At 38.8% G+C, this 22,056-nt stretch overlaps 1 protein-coding gene across 11 annotated transcripts in view; it reads right to left on the reverse strand.

Moving 5' to 3' along the window:
* The window catches only part of dst (dystonin), a 171,392-nt gene that overhangs the window by 43,954 nt on the left and 105,382 nt on the right, over positions 1 to 22,056 (reverse strand). For all 11 annotated transcript variants that reach the window (XM_016477159.1, XM_016477158.1, XM_016477160.1 and 8 more), the window contains 17 exons: positions 18,639 to 18,791; positions 17,932 to 18,165; positions 17,472 to 17,756; positions 15,273 to 15,812; positions 14,530 to 14,706; positions 13,337 to 13,460; positions 12,871 to 13,079; positions 11,657 to 11,974; positions 11,039 to 11,205; positions 10,144 to 10,300; positions 9,208 to 9,334; positions 9,036 to 9,092; positions 8,674 to 8,909; positions 8,342 to 8,471; positions 7,939 to 8,138; positions 5,957 to 6,452; positions 3,909 to 5,374 (listed from right to left, as the gene is read on the reverse strand). In XM_016477159.1, coding sequence (XP_016332645.1) covers positions 3,909 to 5,374; positions 5,957 to 6,452; positions 7,939 to 8,138; positions 8,342 to 8,471; positions 8,674 to 8,909; positions 9,036 to 9,092; positions 9,208 to 9,334; positions 10,144 to 10,300; positions 11,039 to 11,205; positions 11,657 to 11,974; positions 12,871 to 13,079; positions 13,337 to 13,460; positions 14,530 to 14,706; positions 15,273 to 15,812; positions 17,472 to 17,756; positions 17,932 to 18,165; positions 18,639 to 18,791 — 5,076 coding nt within the window. The remainder of the gene's footprint in view (positions 1 to 3,908; positions 5,375 to 5,956; positions 6,453 to 7,938; positions 8,139 to 8,341; positions 8,472 to 8,673; positions 8,910 to 9,035; positions 9,093 to 9,207; positions 9,335 to 10,143; positions 10,301 to 11,038; positions 11,206 to 11,656; positions 11,975 to 12,870; positions 13,080 to 13,336; positions 13,461 to 14,529; positions 14,707 to 15,272; positions 15,813 to 17,471; positions 17,757 to 17,931; positions 18,166 to 18,638; positions 18,792 to 22,056) is intronic.

The raw sequence follows: 22,056 nt of genomic DNA on the forward strand, positions 1-22,056 counted from the left end.
TATATTCACACAAAATAAAATAATTACATTGAAATTGATATATTTAAATTTATTTATCAGGACATATTTATGTGATACTATCATATGTGAAACCCTTAATCTAGGTGATCCATGTGTCATCTTCTGTGACATTTCAGCATTGCTGCCGAGAGTGTAGGGAGTAGTGAACAGTGTGTAGGTTTCTGGGAATCAGTACACAAACTTTTTGTGTTAGAAAAAAGAGGAAATCATGAAGCTGGAAGAGGTGAAGAGGTTAAAGATATGTGTTGGGTGTTTTGAAATAATCCAGGCCGAGAATTAAGAAAGGCAGAACATTTGTTTTTATAGTTCCAAGGTCCAAGTCTCTAATGTCTCCGAGACATGTTTACTGCTGTTGACGCCACATAGATGTCTCATGAAGCAAATAAAAAGGATTTATCTTTCTGACGCCATTTATTTGGATGAACTTGACCATTTGCTGTGCTTTACAGCTGCTTGATTTTGTGGCTTTATTTATAAAAACGAGCAGAATTTCTGTGCAATTCGTTTATAAATCCATTCTTATGTAAAAAGTGACAATTTACGTAAGCATGACTTTACAAACAATTTGCACAGAAGTCTGTGGCCCTTGGGAGTTTTGACCAACCATTTGCACATGGCAAAAACGTGCAAGCCAGCCTTTTAAATGTGGATGAACAAATTATCTGACCTGATGTTAAATGCATGAAACCATTCAATTAAAACCAGACATGATGGGAAACAATGCCTGTCTATGCACAGAAACAGGGCAGGGATGTTCCCCATCCAAAAAAAATCTGTCAACAAAATCTGTCACCATTCACACGAACAATACCCACAGGCACTGAAACGCAGAACTATTATTTAGATGAGAACAAAGGTTTCGTTGAAAAAAAAAAAAAATCTCAGAGTAAATTCCTCCGGCACTGGGATCCATTGAGCCAAAAACGTTATCTCTCTCTCTCTTTGTCAATGTCCCAGGCAACATGATAGCAGTGAAATAACAACTTCATCATAATGCAACAATGTGCATAAGTTCTAGTGCTGTGCTGGTGGAGGGTTTCAGGTTGCCTCTCGGGCGTTTGTACGGTGAGTCAGGCTGATGAGTCAGCTCAACACTGGGGGCTCACAAAGACCCTTTTCCCATCATCACCTATGGAATTACAAATAGCTATGATTCAAGAGCCAGAAATTCCCACAGGTTCACAAGGAGACATTTATGTCATGTCTAAGTAGTGGAAAAGAAGACTCTTCAATTTCCAAACATCTGTAAAACCCCAAGAGTGTAAACCTCACCGTCACAATGTCAGGGTGTTGTGGGTTGATTTCCGACATACAGCTTAAGTCCTTATGTTTTAGGCTTATTCACAAATGAACCCACTGAATTGAAGAAAAAAAGATAAGGATAAACAAGCTACTTCACACGTATATTCTTAAATGACAGAATCAGATTTGATTCTGAAAATCTATGCCTGTCTTTGTGTTTGAGTTTAATGGCCGTATCAATGAGAGCAAAGCTGATTTTCCAGCAGCAGCTGATTTAGCAGTGATCATCCATCCAGACATTGAAAAGAACAAAAAGAACGGGGGAGCCCGAACAACAAGGGGCCACATGATCGACCGAACAGCGGCAGCTGATGCTTAATCACAGCGCACGGATGTCCATGTTTGATTCATATGCATGTCTGAATATAGGTAAAGCTTTCTGAATGATGTTTTTTTCCACTTTAAGTCTTGACAATGGTATTAACCAGGACTGATATTGTAAATATCACATCGTTGTCTTCAGCAGGTTTTCTATCACCGTTGTAATAAAACTACAATATTATCTATTCTAATATTTGCTTTGATTTCCTTTAGTAGTAATTACACTATAACAAGAACAGAGAAATCTACTCCAGGTCTTTTGTTTATGATAAGAAACACACCGCATTGCCATAACAAAAGAAAAGAAAGAACATTTTGCTCCGGTATTTGGGGGAATAAGTGATGATGATGTACAAATGATGTACCATTTGAAATATTGAGTAAAAAAAGGTCCAAGAATCCAAACTGACCAAGACAAAGATGTAATTTTTGAGAGATGAGGTCAACTTCTCTAAAAATATTGCTGGTTATTTAATAGTCAATCTTTACGTTTGCATCTGTGGCGCAGAAAATCATTTCAAATTGCCTCTCAGTTTGTCAAAACTAGGGGTGCAATGGTTCAACTTACTCACGGTTCGGTTTGTATCACGGTTTTATAGTCACGGTTTCGGTGCGGTTCGGTATATGCTATGTTTAGGGAAAAAACTATATTGTCAAATAAAAATAGAGAAAATAAGAACAAATAATTGAACTACAAGCAACAGCACAAATAAATAAACAGTGAAAAAAGATACAAATAAAATAAACAGTGCTTTTCAGTTTTTTTAGGTAGGTCTAACATAGTTTTTAGGTACAGAAATTGAATAAATCAAATGTAAAATAACATTGCATATTTGACTGTATAAATGAAAGATTAATTATTATTAAAGTTACAAAAGTTATTCAATCAAGAGCAGTGAGTGATTTCCATGTTGTTGCTGTTTGATTAATATTAAGAAAGTGCTGTCACTTTAAGAGAACACACTGATCCAGTGCACTGATACTGTACGTTCAGCCGGCTATGTCTGCTAGGATACTCACCAAGACGGGCATTTTCACATAATTTTTGAGTGAATTTGTCCATTCAAACACAATACTTCACAGAGAGCTTAATATTTGCGCGCGTTCTGAGATGCGGGTTCACGCACTTCGGATGAGCGCACACACAGATCTCACTGCGCGTGCGTTTTCGCATCCTCTGGCTCTTTAATATTTAAACTGGCAAGGCTTAACTTAAATGAGTTTAGTTTAAACACAGATAGCAACGTGTGCTGTTCAGGTCTCACCTGCGCTATCAGCACGTGATGACGGCATAAATGACAGTTATTCCAACATACAGCACTCGCATTGAACAAAGAGTGACTGGTTTGTCCATGTATTGTTTTTTTCTTTCTCATCGCTCGTTGTAATGTATTGGGAAGCCAGAATTTGTATCCATCAACAGAAACAAGCCTTAGCCGAACTCTAACAAACCATTACAGATGCATTGTCAGATTTAAGTTGAACCGCGGTCCTAGTGTATGCCGAACCGTGTGTGGAGAACCGTACGGTTCGATTTATTACCGAGAACCGTTGCACCCCTAGTCAAAACAAAAATCACTACAGTGAAGCAACCAGAAATTGTTGTGCAATATACACTTCTGCTGTGAGTGTATAACTGTCAACAGTTTTTGTTTTTTGTTTTTTTAGCAAAAACTGAACTGTGGTAACTAAGATGCATGACTGTATTAAACAAGCATGTTTTATTAAACCCAGTTCATTTAAAGATCCTACTAGAAACATCATAAATATGCAGTGCATGCAACCACACGCTCTAAAATAAAAAGGCTGAACAGATTTGTTAATATAGCATAATCAGTTTTCTAATATTTTGCACAAGAATTGAATCTTTACATATAGCAGGTCCAAATTCAGAAGAAAAAATGGAATTAGCACCTATTGTTTGCAGTTGAATGGAGAGGCCTGCTCTAGCATAGCTAGCAGGGCAAGGAGCAGAAGTCCGACCCCACTACCTTTCACTGGGCCGCTACGATACATGGCACCCCACTGGCTCCCAGCTGCCTCACCGCACATTCGCAACAATGCCCCATCAGCTGACGCTCTTTTGTTAGCACCAGATGCTCACGGACATACTGAACTGTCTAGAGAAGGTCTAACACGTGGCTAACAGATCAAAATCAACATAAATCACAATATATCAATCCTTTAAAAATGTCAGTGACTGCTATGGATCTTCTAGAAGGGGAACAGAACAAGGTGAGACATGCAATGAATCTTAATCTTACCTTGAAGGTCTCCAGTTGTTGGTTAATGACTTCTGTTTCCAATCCAACAGACCCTTGGGACTCCTCTTGTTTTTCGGCTCTGCTCAGTTTGTGGGTAAACTCTTGCGCCTTGACGTAGAACTCTTCCAGATGACTGAGGGTCTCCTCAACCTGTTCTCTTCTACCCGTGGCTCGGTCCATCAGCTTTCCACACTGCTTGCCCAGGGTTTCCAAGTCTCTCTTCAGACCCAGGAGATCTGGGGAGGCCTCTGACTCCAGCATCTTCTTGCAACTGTCTCTGCCATTGGCCGTGTTGGTCATCAGATCCTGAAGTCTAGCAACAAAGTCTTTGATAGTGCTTTGCTGATCCCGTAAGGTGTCAAGACCCCTGCCTACTGGAGCCATACCATCGAACTCATCGTCCAGGTCTGTGAAGTTCGCAAACATTTCACGAATGCTGTTCTGGAATTGTCCAATGCCCTGGAGTTTGTTCTCCAAGGTGGAGCAGGCATCCTCTACCTTTTTAGTAATTGACATGTGGTCTTTTTCCAAGCTGTCTGCCTGAAGAAGAAGGTCTGTCACACCTTCCACCTCAGAGGCATCTACCACAAGACTTTTTGCCAGATTTTTGAGATGCTCAATCTGGTTGTGGACACCCTCTAAGCTGTTGTGCTGAGCCTTCATGTTGGTCAGGTTCTTGTTGCTGTAAGCCTGGACACCCAAAGCCGAGTGAGAATCGAGCTGTTTCCTGGCAGCCTCCAGCTGACCTTTGGCTTCCTTCTGTAAGTCGTTGAACTCTTTCAGCTTCTGTGAGATATTTTCTAACGCTTCTCTTTTAAGTGTTAAATCTTCTGTCAGCTTATCCACTCTTTTACCAGTGGTTGCCTTCTCCTCCCTAACCGAATCCCCATCTGAAGTGACTACCTCCAGGAGGCTGTCTGCAGCTGTGTTCGCCATCGCAACTTGCCCTCTGTGCTTGTCAACGTCTTTCTGGATGGCCTTCAACTGTGAGAGGGAGCCCTCGATCTCCACCGAGTTCGCACTGAGCTTCACGTTCTTCTCCCTGTCTTCACACTCTTGCAACCATGAGCTCAGTTTCTCAGAATGTTCCTTGTACTTCAGTGCCCTCTGCAAGGCCCCCTGAAGCTTTTCTGCTTGCGCAGCATTACTTTTCTTTACATCGTCCCAGCTGGACTTTAGAGCAGAGAGCTGTCCATGAAGGGCCACCTTTTCTGCCCCCTCCGTGCTCTGGAGCAGAGCTTCTCCCTCTTTAATGATGGTGTTATAAGGTTCTTCATGCTCACTAATGGCCTTTTGGACAGCACTGTTCTCGAGACTCTGTTTTAACTTCTCTGCATTAGCAGAGACGGGCTGTGGCTTACACTGCTCCTGCAGAGTTTGATTCAGCCAGGCTTGGAAGTCCTTCGATGTCTGATGGAACTGCTGGGAGCTGGCGAAGGCTGAGTTGAGCTGCTCAATCCGCTTTCCTGGTGGACGCAAGGTAAAATATAAGAATGTTAGATAAGAAGTCTCAACAGTTGTCACAATTATGTAATACTGTGTCCGAACAGGGCATCACATGACAAGTCTCAAACGCCAAGCAATCTTTCTGCTATGCCTGAAAGCAAAAATCACAACCAATTGGAACATGGCTGATGTTTGCTATAGAGCTACAGTATGTGCAGTTTGTGGGGACACTAAACCCTATGCAACAGAAATAAAAAAAACAAGCATGTCTTGTCATGAGTTGCTTGTCATAGTTGGATAATATTTGACACTTGAGGCACAGATGGAATCTGCTTGTTTTTGCCTTTTGCATTTTTAAAACTGATTTTGGGGGGATCAGTGGAATTGAATTAATCTTACTAAACTGTATTAAATTTAGATTGCTACTTGATAAATACTTGATAAATGAACACACAGGTCAGAGGATGCATATGACTTTATAAAAAAAGGGGCATTCAAATTCTAAGGACATCTGAACAGCTTTCGGCAATGTGCAAATAGAAAACCAAGATATTCTGTGATGTTGCAGAAAGAAGACGAGTATCTGAAGTAAACTACAATACCTGCTTTGTCCTCAAGTTGTCTAAATGGTTTAGTGATGCTCTCTAGCTGTTTTGTCAAGTCTGCTCTGAGATACTCTTCAGTCACCATGGCAGAGAGCTCAGAGCAGACACTTTCTGCCTCCTTCAGCCTCTTCTTCTCCTCTCGTAGCTGAGCCAGGATTGCATTAGTGACTTCAATCTGCTTCTTGACTTCATCAGGATGGGTGCTGAGGGCCTGCTGGTTATTAAGTTCTGTCTCCAGGCAAGTGGCACTTTTACTGAGGCTTTGCAAGAGCTCCTGGAATTGAGTGGTCTTACCGACAGCCTGCTCAATGAGAGCATGTCTCTGAGACAGCTGACCTGTCAGGGCCTGCCACTTCTGGGAAATAGATGCCAGCTGTTCTTTAACCTGCTCTACGGCAGGATCCTGCTGCTCTGACGCACTAGCGATGGCTGTGGCCGCCTCGGACAACTTCTCATACTGAGGCGTGCGGCTGTCAAACTCCTTGAGGAGAATCTAATCAAAGAAACAACATATGGCATTAAGTAATAGGCATTAAGGGATTACTAATCTTCAGTTGCATTTAGTGTTGCTTTCGTCAACGAAAATTATGACTAAATATCGTCGTCAACGAACCTTTATCACGTGACGAAAACGAGACGAGACGCAGCGAAAATGCTGGTCATTTAGAAATCTTTGTAACATAATAGGACAGTTCACTCAAAAAGGAAAATACTGTCATCATTCCAAACTGGTTTGGCTTTCTTCCATGAAACACAAAAGTGTTTAGCAGAATGTTTACACTGATCTTTTCTGTACAATAAAAAACATACAGGTTTCATTGTACCAAGGTCTATAAAGCTCTAAATACAACAAAAAAGCATTGTAAAACTTTAGGTTATTGTCCAATTCTCACTATTAACAAGTTTACTAGCATATTGGCTCTTTATCAGCACTTATGAAGCACGTATCAATGCCTTGTTCTTCATGACCATATTCTACATCCCTTAATCCTACCCCATACCTAAACTTAACAACTACCTTGCTAACTTTTAATAAGCAGTAATTAGGAGTTAATTGAGGCAGAAGTCATAGCTAATAGTTAGTTAATGGCGAGAATCGGACCTTTAAAATAAAGTGTGACCAAAAGATACATATGTCCATATGACCAGTGTACTATATTCCAAGTCTTCTCAAGACAAAAAACTGGTCATATGAATTACTCTTATGGCACTTTCCTGTCTTTTTTTAAAGTTTGTCAGCCTCTGATTACATTTGTTGTTTAGAACAGAAAAAGCCCAGCAGGAACATTCTCCAAAACATGTTTTCTCTTCCCCGAAAGAAAGTCACATGGATTTGGAACAATATGATGATGAGAAAATGATGACAAATTTAATTTGTGGGTGAACTAGAGTTGGATAATATATATTGTGGCGACAATATAAATTGTGTGTATATACATATATAGAGACTGTGCTGTATTGTGTAATATGTAAATAACACAAGAATGTTTAATGCTATTAACTATTGTTAGAGAGATAATTAAACATGCATGAATGAGAAAAAGCTTGGGACATTCTTGATGTTTGAGAGTTATTAAGTGCAAAAAGCCTTGAAAAACAAAAAGACAGAGAATTTCCCTCACTGCTCTTGACTGAATAACTTCAGCAGCTTTAACAGTGATCAACGCACATTTAAGACAGAGAAGGCTATGCAGATTTTTTTTTTACATTTAACTATTGAATTTACTGTACCTGAACAATTTATAGCTTATTTATTTATAGTTTATTTACAATTTATAGTTTATTTAATTTGTCTTTCTTTATTGTACTTTCCAATTGTTTGTAATATGCATCGCATTTTTAATAAAATTGATAAAATAACAAAGTTATATATATAGCTGTAATAAAATAAGAGTACACATTTTGTGAAAAACATTTGGCGTGAACTACTCGTTTAACCTCATATAGCCTCTGATGTTTGATAATATATCAACCAGTACCTGGACTTGCTGCTTTTGTGTGTTAAGCATGTTTGGGTCCACAGACAGAGGCCCCAGGACACCCATCATCAACTCCTTCTCCTGCAGCCACTGCGAGAGCTGCGGCTGGGTCGTCTGGAAGAGCTCCAGCATGCGAGACGACTCCTCCAGGTGCTGTTTCCGGATCGCCATTGTGCCCTTGACCTCCTCCCATCCTGCATCTGTGTGTGGAGCATAACACACATCATTTTATCGCTCGCAGCTTCACTTTAGCCGAGCACTGATTCAGAGCTTGAGCTTTCACAGGAGCTTCACTTCAGCTCACAGTTGGTGCAGAAGGTAAGTGTGTGAATCTGCACCTGGCCATGCACACAGATGAGCAGATAAAAGTAGATGATTGGTTTTGGATGTGATGCATGCATACCTATCTGTGCCATCATGTGCTTCCACTTTTCTGCCTCGGGTGAATCAGGGTGTTCCTCGATTAAGCGAAGCAGATTCTCCCTGAGCTGCTGGAGCTGCACTTGCTTTTGTTTCATATTATCTTCAAAGACCTGCAAGACAGACATAATAATCAGCTATTTCAATGCTTATAGCTTAAAGAATCATCTTATGATGACATACTGTTAGATTTTCTGTAGTTATCGTTGAGAAAAATCTGTGAAATTATGTGGAATAGCCTGAAATATGGGAATACATTCCCAGAGCAACCTGGCAACCACCTTCAAATAATCCACAGTAATGCATTTAATGTACCTTCTGCTGTTCTATCTGTGATTTTACTGCATCTTTCCCAGATGGATGGTTACTCAATGATGCTGCTGTCTTCTTTGTGTCTTCCATCCACTGACGTAAAGACTCAGCCTGATCATGGACACCTTGAACTCTCTTCAACAAAGCGCTGAGCTCAGAGGACCTGGCCTTCAGGAGCTCCCCCAGATGTTCGTAATCGTTGTTAATGTAGGACATGTTCTGCTGTACCAGCATCAACTCTAATAGCAAATAAAGTATATGCTTATAGTTTTATACAAATAGGCTGAATAGCATACATTTAAACTGACCACAGTATTAGTAACTGGTCACAGGAAAAAAAAAGCATCACTAGTATGAACTTTCACCTTGGTTTGTCAGATAAGAATGGCTGCCTGGATCAGAACCGTTACTGACAGCTGATCCTAAAGAGAGAGAGAGAAAGAAAAAAGACATTCCATCTGTTTGCTTTTATGCTAGATGGAATTAATGAGTGATCATGTAGAACTGAGACAATCTTAAAATATTCCTGGGCAATACCTGAGTTGTGACGCATCTTGGCTTTGGCCGGTGATGTCAAAACACTGATTAGGCTACATAGAGCAGATCCTTTGCTATTTATATCCTGGACTGCAGGAGCTTTGGAAGTCCATTCGTCCAGTAAGCACTGCAGACAACAGACCAGTAAATGTCATTTGAAAACTTTCAAATCTATATAGAGTTAAGAGACGTTTTGACATTTTGAGGAAATGGATGGAAAAAGATTTTAAAAATCCTTAATCTTTTCTTTGATTTGAGTCTTTGCTTACTTGTTTGCTAGAATGATTCTATTTTGGAGTTCTTTCCCAGACAAACATTTCTTCTATCGTAATTTCATAAAAAGTACTAAAATGCAATGCTTTGCAATTTTTTTAACCGAATATGTTGTAATGCTATAAATAATGCTTTTGTTTGTCATTTTACAAAACAATTATTAAAAATTTGGTTATAATGGAAATGAGAAGTCTCTGTCTGGCCAACAGAAGGAGGGTTTGAACATAAGAAATGGCTTTCATTTAATAGTATGTTATTACAAAACCCGTTAGTATTTGAGAACTGCAATTTAGAGACAAAAATGTATTAAAAAGTAATAAATTATATAAATACATTGATTATTAACTGACTGCTAACTAACTTCTTAGCAAGTCCACAGCTTACCTAGCTCATCCAAAAACGGGAAAACATGTCCATCTCACATCATTACTATCACAAAATATATCAAAAGTTCATATTAGCTCACATTCCATTCCAGGACATGCGGTAATTGTGTCGACAAAAATTAACAAACAGATTTTAAGTAGTTTAAAGTGCCCCTAACTGAAGAAGCTATTCTATTCTATTCTATTCTAGCTATTTTCTGTTCATTTACATCATCGTTCTGTCCTGAAGGTTTTGTGGTCCCACAATAAGAGGTGAAAAGTTAAATCCATCACTCACATTGACCTTCTGCAGGTCTGTTCCCAGGCCCTGTTCACTGCAGTTGGGCTGAAGCACTGGCACTTGCTCTTTTGTCTCCTCCAGCCATTTCATTAACACCCCTGCGGCAGATTTGAACTCCTGCAGCTGCTTCTGGCAAGATGAAACCTCCTCTTTTCTGCAATACATAGGATACATATGCATATAGAGTTTTATTAAATAGTTTGACATCTGGCAAAAGCGTAACTAATATTTCTTGTAATACTATTCCATTCCAGCACATGGTTTTAATTCCATAACAGTTCTAGCATCACTTTATCCAATTAAATAACAGAGACATATGTCAGAGCCAAGAGAAGTATATAAAAAATAATGGGACACACTGGAATGAGACAATATGTGACCCTGGACCACAAAACCAGTCATAAGGGGTCAATTTCTCGAAATTGAGATTTATACATCAGCTGACATCTGAATAAATAAGCTTTCCATTGATGTATGGTTTGTGAGGATAGGACAATATTTGGTTGAGATACAACTATTTGAATATCTGGAATCTGAGGGTGCAAAAAAATCTAAATACTGAGAAAATCATTTTTAAAGTTGTCCAAATGAAGTTCTTAGCAATGTATATTACTAATCAAAAATTAAGTTTTGATATATTTATTGTAGGAAATTTACAAAATATCTTCATGGAACATGATCTTTACTTAATGTCCTAATGATTTTTGGCATAAAAGAAAAATCTATAATTTTGACCCATACACAGTTTTTTTGGCTATTGCTACAAATATACCCCAGCGACTTAAGACCATAAGATAATGCTCCAGGGTCACATATCATAATTTGAGGCTTAGTCTGTGTTTTATTCTAAGCATTGTTTTATGCTAATTGCTGTTACTTAATAATCACTTACTTCTCAGTATTTGTCTCCTTAAAAGCATTAAAGCTGTCAGAGATGTTCTGCATCTTGCTCTGAAGAAGAGCTGCGCTTCCTTCTGGACCCAGCTTGCAGAGTTCCTCAGTCAGTTTCTGGAGCGTTTCCACGTCCTTTGAGTGCTCGGTTAACTCTGCATTTGTGTCCTACAAATAAAGATGTTATTACAACTTCAAGATGTGAAACATAAACAGATAACTGATCATAGACAGGTTGTCTCTGTTCCAAACTATAGAGAGCTGTGTCGCTGTCCATCCCGTTTTTTTTTTTTTATAATAACTTCACAGCCATGTTTTTAATGTATTTGCTATTGCTATTCATTGGAAGGTGGTATTATGGATTGATATTTTCAAGCTAGAGCATTTCTTTGGACAAAAAAAAAAATTATTGCATTCACCCTGAAATGAGTCATGAGTATCTTTAGTTGCCTTCTTAGAAGAAAAAGACTGTACTTTTTAGTGTTCATATCCACTATAGGCCAATCAGCTTTTTAGACGACACATAGGGCATTCCTCAAAGCTAACAGACATGAACCAAAAGCATAAAAGTCCAATCAAAATATGTAGTTTAGGAGCAGTGCAGTCGTGAGCAGCACACCTGGAGGAGCTGGGAGAGCTCAGTGACGGTCTTTCCTGGCCCGTCTGTCTCGGAGAGAGCCTGCGAGCTCTTCAGCACAAACTGCTGCACCTTCTCAGATGTCTTCTCAAACTGCTCCACCTTGTCTCGGAGCTCCTCCATCTGAGCCACCTGCTGCTTGTGCTGCTCAGAGGCGTCAGTAAACCGCTGGGACAAGCCCTCCATCTTAGTCTGGAGGAGGGCGGCAGCGGCCGGCTCAGCGCTCTCCACAAACTTCTTCACCTTTGCCTTCATGGCCAAGATGCTGCTCTGCCTGCTGGACATGTCCTGCTCCAGAGCCTGAAAAAAATGGACAGGTGTTTCTTTCCCCCCATTTTTTAAGGTTTTCTTTCTTTTTTTTTTGTGGTTATGCCATTACTGTGTTTATTAAAGGTGAAGTCTGTAGAACCAAATGGAATGACAGAAATAATACAAATATGTGACCCTGGAGCACAAAAGCAGTCTTAAGTCACTGGGGTATATTTGTAGCAATAGCCAAAAATACATTGTATGGGTCAAAATGATCGATTTTTCTTTTATGCCAAAAATCATTAGGATATTAAGTAAAGATCATGTTCCATGAAGATATTTTGTAAATTTCCTACCGTAAATATATCAAAACTTCATTTTTGATTAGTAATATGCATTGCTAAGAACTTCATTTGGACAACTTTAAAGGAGATTTTCTCAATATTTAGATTTTTTTGCACCCTCAGATTCCAGATTTTCAAATAGTTGTATCTCAGTCAAAAATTACAAATAACAAACCATACATCAATGGAAAGCTTATTTATTCAGCTTTCAGATGATGCATAAATCTCAATTTCGAGCAATTGACCCTTATGACTGGTTTTGCGGTCCAGGGTCACATATTTTCCCAGACACTATCTCTGACTGGCACCGGTCAATTTTGAATTCATGTCATCTTAAAGTTCTTCTTCATGTTGATAAAATGGGAGTGAATGGGATCCAAAACTGTTGGGTTTCCAATACTGTTCATAAACTCTTTTATGTTCCACAGAAGAATGAAATGCAAACAACAACAACATGAGGCGGTATTTTCATTTCTGGGTGGACTATCCCTTTAACTGTGCATTACAGAGTTTTGTCTGGTAAGTTTTCGCTATGTGGTTACGTATTCGCTTTGTAATATACAGTGCATAGTATCTTTGGATGACAGGTCAAAGGTCACATACTGCCTCCTTGCTAAGTGCATCTGCAATGGAGCTGGAGTCCAGCGGCACTTTAGGCGTCTCCTTCACGCTCTCTTCCACCTTCTCCATCCAGGACATCATCTCATCCAGGCCATCCTGCACACTCAGGGAGCGCGTCAGAGTCACCTGCAGCTTCTCATTGCGGTCACTCACTGACTTCGACAGGTTGTCGTATCTCTCTATGATGTCATCTACAAACAGAAAAGCATTAATAAATGATTTTCTTCCCAAAAATCTTTTATGAAAATAAACTGCTTATTACAGTATTTTAGCACCTAATCGTACATAATTTAAACTTCTTTGTATATGTTATACTGCTTTAAATTATGCTGATTGAAATTCTTCATGGTCTTAAAATAGGCTTTATTTTCTTTATTCAAAATGCTTTTTTTTATTCTTCTGGTGTGAAATGTGACCCAGACATGTTTTTGTGAGATTTTTGACTCACCCACTGTCTCCTGAATCTCCTCTGGATGGGACAGCAGGTCTCCCTCTGCACTGATCAAGGCATCAGCTGTTTTTCTCAGCGTATCCACCGCAGCCTGACGGGTCGTTGTTTGCCCTTGAAGACTCTGTCATAGACCAATGCTTATTACACTCCACTAATAGGACTGCAGTCAATAGACTGATTATGTTAAAAGCACAACATCAATTGTGTGTGATCTATATCCATCTCCACAGGCCATACGACACAGGGACATTAAAAAGGCTGAGTTGTTTAGCATAAGGACATATACATACAAGGTCAGAAGACAGTTGTACTATACAGTACATCCCTAGAGAACAGTAATGCAGCATGAATATATTTTCTGTGTGTGTATCTGATCTCACTGCTGCTCAGCCGAATCTGGTCTGAGTGCATCATGGGAGAAGTAATCTATTTAAGTATGATTAGCATTGTCTGCTTCTGTATCCACTTCTGCAAGAACAGCGAGCTATAATACAACACAAGCAAATTAAATCTGAGCTACTGTAAGTTATATGTCTTGTGGCATGTTTTAAGGGCTATAAATGAAACGACTGTGTAATTTATTTAAAGTGCATTTTTATATTGGTATGTTCAGTTTTTCTGAAAGCGAATAACAGTCTCCATACAAAAAAAATAAAGAAACTAATTTGTTTAAATAGTACTAGAGTGCTGTTTTTAGTTCTATCTTAAGTGAAAATAATACTTTCATAGCTAGTTTAGCTTTTGTTTATGGTGAAATTAAATTGCAAAAAAAATAAATACAAATATTAGGTAACTTTCTGGCTTACGTCTAAAGAAAATATATTGATTAGGTATATTTTGGTCTATATAATACATGTTATTATTAGTTTGTATGGATGTTTTTATCTTTGGGAAAATACAGATTTTGTTTGGTTTTTCTCCACTGTAGCTCTATTGTTTCAAAGAGAGTAATGGGTATGCAGCTGGAGATGACATCTATAATGACATCTTGAACTCTTGTTGGCACTCAGAAGTGAGAGTTTATGCTGTCATGAGTTTCAGGTGGATGTAGTAGCATTGTTATATATGATTATATAATACTCAAATTCCAAAACTGTAATTGCTCAAATGAGAATGACAAATACAATATATATATTTGGACAAATACAGTTACATTATAATTATATTATATCGTGTCATAATGCTCTTGCCTTGGTCTCCTCCAGCTGTCTCTGTAGGGTTTGTGGGTCTCCAGCAATAGGCTCTGACTGCTGCCTTCTGGACTCTTCCTCAGAGACATTCAGCCACTTCAACAGAGCACCACTGGCATCTTCATACTTCTTGTACTTGTCCACCACGTCTTTCAGGTTATTTCCAAGCTGATTACACTGAAATGCATCAGAAGTATGTTTTTTCAGTGTATCATTTAAAATAATTTGTTTCATTTTTTTATTATTTATATAAAAGACTGAAGGGTTTCTGCTGAATACTGTTTGAATGTTTGCAGAATTTAGAGGCAAATGCTGCCATCTATTGGTTGTAATCAAAAAGTGCTTCATTTCCCATCCAGCAAAATGATTCGAAACTACTCTTAACACTTTAGTTTAGGGACCCATTCTCAGTATTAATTAGCTAGCATGCCTATTATTAACATATTGGCTGTACTTATAAAGCACATATTCTGCATGACCATATTCTACATCCCTAATCCTACTCAATACCCTAAACTTAACTACTGCCCAACTAACTATTAATAAGCAGCAAATTAGGAGTTTATTGAGGCGAAAGTCGTAATTAATGGTTTGTCAATAGCAAGAATTGGACCTTAAAATAAAGTGTGACTGAGAATTCAATTATAATGTTCCTGGAAATAGGCTCATTTTTTAAAGCAAAACAGAATTTCTTTCTTTCTTTTTGATTTGCAGAGACCTCTAGGATTTGACATTTGAAATACCTGCGTATGCAAGGCTTTGTAGCGACTGGCGGCAGAGTCCAGCCTTTCTTTCACTGCAGCACAAGTCCCGGACATATCGACCATCGGCAGGCCGTCCGATTCACTGTGATCGCGGGCCTTCGCTGCGTCCAGCACCTTCTGACCGGAGATGGTTATGAAGCGCAGGTCTCCTTTATGAGAGATGACGTCTTCAGAGAAACTCTTCTGTCTCTGTAGATTGTTACTCAGAGTGTCCAGACCAGCAGCGGGCGCACCGAGCTCCTCCATCTCTCCTGTGGCCTGCTGTAGCCACGTCTCAAACTCCTCACAGTCCCCCTTGAACTTCTGAAGCTCCTCCTGGACGGTCTGGACCTGCTTCATCTGCTGCTCGGCCTGCGTGAGAGAGGCCTCGTAGCGACCCTTCAGCTCTTTAATGTCCCTCTGTAACTTGTCTTTTTCAGCGGGTGACAGGACCTGAGCCTGTTTGTCGAGTAACGCCTGTGCTGACTGTGTGGCGATGATCAGATCCTGTTGTTGGGACAAGATCTCCTGGTGGTGGGCCTGTGAATTGAGAATCAAGAGCTAGTAAGTCAAAGCATTTTATTGCCATTATATTTCCTTTGAATTTTAAAATCGAATGCGTTTTATTCAGTGTTGTTGAATTGTTTTCCCCTTTTTCACCTGAATCTCATTTAGGCTGTTAACAAGTCACCATTAAATTAAATATTCTGGGTCTAATGCACCAATATAAATAAATTACCTTATGGTGAATATAATTGCTTAGCCCTTGTTTCTACAACATTTTCTTAAAAAATCTCAGTAGGTGAAATGTTTGTCAAGTCATGATATTTACAGCTACAGTTGTGATTGAAAGTTTAGAATTTGCTATATTTCTGCATAAGTATGACCCACAAAAAAACTGAAACAAATGCGACCAAAATATTAAAGGAAATTCAAGACTCTCAAATCTCTGTGCTCATGCACTATAGATATTAATTATTTTCGCACCTGAATTAAACGTTGTCAAAAGTTATCATTATGCACTTTTAAAAAGTAGTCTCAAAACATTTGTGCAGGGCCTTTTCTTGATTTTTTATTGTTGTATTTTTGTTTTAACATAAACTGGTTATTGTAGCTACTTTGTTTTACTATATCTCTTTTATGTTTGTATTTTGATCTTTTCTGCGAATGCACATATGCATGTCTTTGTAAAGTAGGCTACTTTGTATACACTGTTTTAAAAGGTGCTATATAAATAAAGCTTAAACAAATCAGCCCTCCACAACTGACCGATGAATATACTACGTGAAATCTAATTGGCTGAGTGAACTGAACCTGGAATTCTTTTGACAATCAAAGCTGGATCTTTAATTTCTTTCCAGTTTAATAATATTTAGTAATGTTAGTGAAATGTAGTCTATAGAAATGGCTAGGAATTGGGTGCTTGGATGATTTGTACATATAACCTCTGTCCAACTGGTTGGTCTCTGAGCAATTTATCTAAAAACAACATATTATAGCCTATGGCCCTAAAGACTTTATATAAAACATCAATGTTATGGCATAATATGTCAGATACCTCAACTGAATTTAAAATCATTGCAATAAATTCTCAGTTCATGAGCACAGAGATTTGAGAGTGCACAGGACACAGTTTGAGTGAGAGGAGAGACACGTTTTAAGTGCGCACACTCTCTCTGGGCCAGAGCAGCGTGTATCTGATTATATTAATGTGCTTTCATGCTACAATAATGCGCTCTCAACATTTGTCATTAAAATAACGCCATAAGTGTTGTGTTTGGAGAAAGGAAAACACTGCATTCCAGCATAAGAAACTTGCCCTATCTGTGAAACATGGTGATTGCAGTATCATGATTTGGGCCTGATTTGCTGCATCTGGGCCAGGACGGCTTGCCATCATTGATGGAACAATGAATTCTGAATTATACCAGCAAATTCTAAAGGAAAATATCAGGACATCTGTCCATGAACTGAATCTCAAGAGAAATTGGGCCATGCAGCAAGACAACGACCCCTAGAACACAAGTCGTTCTAACAAAGCATGGTTACAGTTCATGTTTTGGAATGCCCAAATCAAAGTCCAGACCTTAACCGAATTAAAATGTTGTGGAAGGGTCATTATTTTGCAGAAATATAGAAAATTATATAGGGTTCACAAACTTTCAAGCACCACTGTACAGTATATACTCAAGTACTTACTTGAACCCTGTTAAACTGCTGGTCCAGATCCAGGTCTTTACCGTCTTGTTTTTCGCCAGCATGTAGACGTGTGTTGTCTGTAGTATCTAATGCATTTCCATTAGGATCATCTTCCTCTCCAATTATTCCCTTCATTGATGTGTACTCAGGCATGTTTCCATTCTGTTTAACCATCTGGTCCTTTTGTATTCCACCCATTTCTTTCTCTTTCCCAATGTTGGAGATCCAGCCTAGAAGACCCTCAATCTTAGTTTTGCTCTCTTCAAGTTGTTCAACAGCTGCCTCCTGTACAGTACAGAGAGGAAAAATAGCTTTGGTTTACAGAAAATAATCAAAGAAAGTAAACAAAAATATGTCTTAGAGCCAGCACAAACTAAATGCAATGGCGGAAGTGACTAAATTCAATCTTTTGAAAACTTTTGACTGAATAGTGTTTCGGAAAGTGTTTTTCCCCTCTAACCTTCTCAGTCTCCTGCTTGATAGCACTGGTCAAAACCTGCTCTAGATCCTTTCTTGACTCTTCTGCCTTCTGGTTAAGCATATTCGCTTTGCTCTTCAATTCCTCCAGTTTGTTCTCAAGAGCCGATATCTGCTCTGGAGTGAGTTTACTGCGATTCTCCTCCAGAAACTTCTTTGTGCTACTGATGACTTCATTGAGCGCACTGGCATTAGCCTGGAGGTCTTTCTGTAAAGCCTGAGAAACCAACATAGACACACACACACACAATTAATCACAGCAAGCCACACAAGGCCATGTGTTACAGTGATTTTACCACAGGTAAGGGTTACCTGTTTCCAACCATTGCCAACGCATTGCTAGGCACTTGTGAAGGTGTTGGTACAGTTGTCTGGGTGTATTGCTGGGGCATTGCTAGGTTGATTTGTGTGGTTGCATGGCTAAGCATTTACTGAGTCTTGCTAGAGTGGTGTGGGTGAGTGTTGCTAGGATGTTTAAAAAATGGTGTTAGGTCATTTAAAATTAACAGCACACCTTAAATCAATAATTAACACAAATGGAGATATTTTTCATGGTTGTTCCATAAATGTGTGGGATCAGATTTGTGTCTATGTTTTGACACAGGTAATGATGCTTAACATAGACCACCAGTAACCTTACAAATGAATGCATTACATGTACAAGTCGTAGAAAATGTTACCAGGTTGTACCTGATGCTCTTGTTGGTATTGCTGGAGGTCTCCCACAGTCTTTGCACTGGCAGCCTGCTGCTGGTGTCCAATGAGGCGGTTTTCTGTCTGTGTCAGATCATCAAACAGCTCCTGCAGCTTTTCTGAAAACTCCCTCTGCTTCTCCACAGCAGCCTACCACATAAACACTCAGTTAGAAAGACAAACTAAAACCTTCTCCACAGAGCTAAAACACAGCAGCACACCAAATACTGAGCATTTAACCATTAGTAGTGACTGAGTATGCTGTAAACATGCTAGCCATTCAAAGGGATTTTGGCAATGGTAAAGAAAGGTGGGTTAGTGCTGCCTTTACTGCTGGAAAGCATATCCACATTGAATAAAACGTTGGTCCTTTGGTAGTTAAGAGCTGAAATGGTTCAGGCAGCCTGAAAAATGCAAAGATGATCAGAAGAAGGTAAGTCTGTGGCAGTGATCAAGCCATGGCTTTTCTGTATTGTAAATAGAAAAAAAAGTAACGTGATTAAACTTAGAGCACTGCAATGAACATCACACCGCACACAAATAATCCATTCATGAATAGACCAAAACTCTTTTTAAAGACCCCACAAAGTAAAAAATTGAGTTTTGAGGCTGAAATTTACTCTACAGGCTCCTAAACTCCTAAAAGTTGGTAAAAATTGCTAAAAACAGCCATTACCCATGGGTAGGGTTGCAAAGAGGTGGAAAATTTCCAGTAAATTTCCGGAAACTTTCCAAAAATCCCTGGATTATTCCAAAAAAATCCTGGAAAGTTTCCAAAATTTCTGGTATATTTCCTACATTTACTGGAAATGTTCCACCTTTTTGCAACCCTACCCATGGGCATATCCACATTTTGCAACATCAAGTAGCAAATTAAGTTAATGACTATGGCTTAAACACAGTGCTGTTGTCTATTTTTAAACAGGATTAGCAAATTGTTCAACATGTTCTGCACCAGTTTCTTGTTTCAAAAGGAATAATGTCAATGCACCAAAGGAAACTGCATACAAGCCACTTCATGGGGTCTTTTGGGTTTCCTCTTTAAGGGCAATGAGTTTTCCAGTGCTTCATATCAAAATATACCACACATCAAAGCAGCAACTTCATGCATTTTAATGTTATTAGATAAAGGTCAATGGTCAGTGTGAGCTCTTCAATCTCTCTCAGACCTGCTGCTGAGTCTCATCCTCACAGATCTCCAACTGGATCTCTAGAGTTTGTCTCTGAGTGAAGACTCTGTCCATGAGCTCTTTGAAGGATCTCTGAGTAGTGCTAAGAGCCCTTAGAAGGTGTCTGCTGTCAGTGGGACTCAGGAACTGAGCATGCTCAGAAATGAAGTTTTGGATATCAAAAGCAGCATCTTCCAGGAGCTGTCGGGTTCCTGATAAGTCTTTCTCTATGTCCTGAATCACGAACAATGAAAAACACTAAGCAAAACTGTTGAACAGATAGTGACTTCATTTGATATGGGAGATAGACATCACTTTTTAACTGTATGAAAAGCCTTGTATTTCACGCAGCTTTGAAATAACACAAGTCAACTTACCTTATTTTGCTGAATCTTGTTCTTAATTATTCCTATGTTATCAGCATCCATGATATCAAGCTTAGACACCATCTCAGAATTGTCTTGCATACAAGCTGAGACCTTCTCAAGAGAGCTTAGCAAATCCTGATACAAGGGTTCCAAATGGATCTGTAACCCATATTTGAACAAGTGTGAGAATCTAATTTTCATCATTCTCTATTTACTCTTGCTTTCTTTTCACAAGCCTTTACTAACCTTCACTGTCTCAATGGCTAGCAGAATAGCATTATTTCGCTCAGCTGACAAGTGGCAAACATCTGTGAAAGCATTCTGTAAATCTACATAGACTGTGGCCAAATCTTGGTGGATTTGTGTGGGAACGAGTTCATCAGTGGAATTCAGAAGTTGCTCTGCTACACTCAAATCTGCTGTAAGCAAGTCAGGGAGAGCGGCAATCTGTGCTTCCAGAGACTAGAAACAGTGTGGGAGTAGGTGGGGAACAAAAGGAAGGAATTGTGAAGAAGAGCTACAAAATAAAAGGAACAAGCGATAGACTACAGCACAGATAACCAGGGACTGAAATTAACTTTTTCACTCACCAGCCAATTTGGCTACTATATTTTTAAGTTACCGGCCATTCATAGCTTCTACAAGCCAAAAAAAAAAGAAATAAACTAACATCTTGAGGCTGTCTACACCGGATGTGACAAAGCGACCGCTGCAAATCATTTTGTGTCAGTACTAGGGGTGTGCGATATTGACAAAAAATAATACTCAATATTTTCTGGAATTTTACCGATAAAGATAATTAGACAATATTTTGCTGAGTGTGTTATTGTGCTGATATCTTAAGGAGTACCGTGGACAGCTGACTCCTAAAGCTTTTGATATATATTTCATTTTCTGTGTGGTCAGTTCACAGCAGTAATAGAAATCAATGTTTTTCAATAAGTTTAAATTGATTTTTACCTTTTATGGGCATTTTTACCATTTTTTCTAAAAGTGTCCATCATCGTTTGAGTCAAATTCTTACATTTAATTACTCAATTATAATAATAATACATTTAGGCTGTTACTAAACAAATGAAATCAGTATCAACAAAATTAATCTTTGCAGAAGTTGCATACGAAGTGGCATTTAGATATATTTGCACGTTAATGCAGCTTAGAGGGACATGGAATGCTTTAACCTGCAGTTACAAATGCATACATTTTGATATTTTAAACATGAAATGTTGAATACTGACATTTGGAATTATTTTAAAAATGAAAAGATACTTTAAATGTAAAATTAAAACAATTAAAACCGCCTGTAGGTGGCAGCAAGTCACTGTTAAGTGAGTCACTGCGATTGAACCGAATCATTTAAACTGTTGATTAATTCAGGAACGAAATGCCATCATGTTGCTCAGAGACGCAAAGCAGCACTGTGGCTGTGTTTGTAATGATTTTGTTGGCGAAATAAACAAAAACAGCCAATATGGTGTCTAAAACGTAAGTCTCTTGATATTAACTTATTGTTTATTGAACTGTTGTATATGTTGTATAACACATTTGTAACCATGCTGATTTTTTTTAAACGGCACTCTTCGTGTGATATTGATTAACTTGATTAACTAAAATATATACATTTTCCAACCCCCTTATCTTGAATTATGTGATCATTCATAATGCATATTAACAGACTGAATCATGCAATGAAAGAATGCACTCTAAACTGGTTAGTCTAACCAGACTACATCACGTCGCGTATGCGTGCACTTTGTAACTTAGGTGTGTTTTGTTTGGTTTTTGCAATATACTCGATAATGGGGGTGCCCAAACTCGGTCCTGGAGGGCCGGTGTCCTGCAGAGTTTAGCTCCAACTTGCCTCAACACACCTGCCGG

The sequence above is a fragment of the Sinocyclocheilus anshuiensis genome, unplaced genomic scaffold (genome assembly GCF_001515605.1).
Source record: "Sinocyclocheilus anshuiensis isolate Anshui unplaced genomic scaffold, SAMN03320099.WGS_v1.1 scaffold1540, whole genome shotgun sequence".
Lineage (NCBI taxonomy): Eukaryota > Metazoa > Chordata > Actinopteri > Cypriniformes > Cyprinidae > Sinocyclocheilus > Sinocyclocheilus anshuiensis.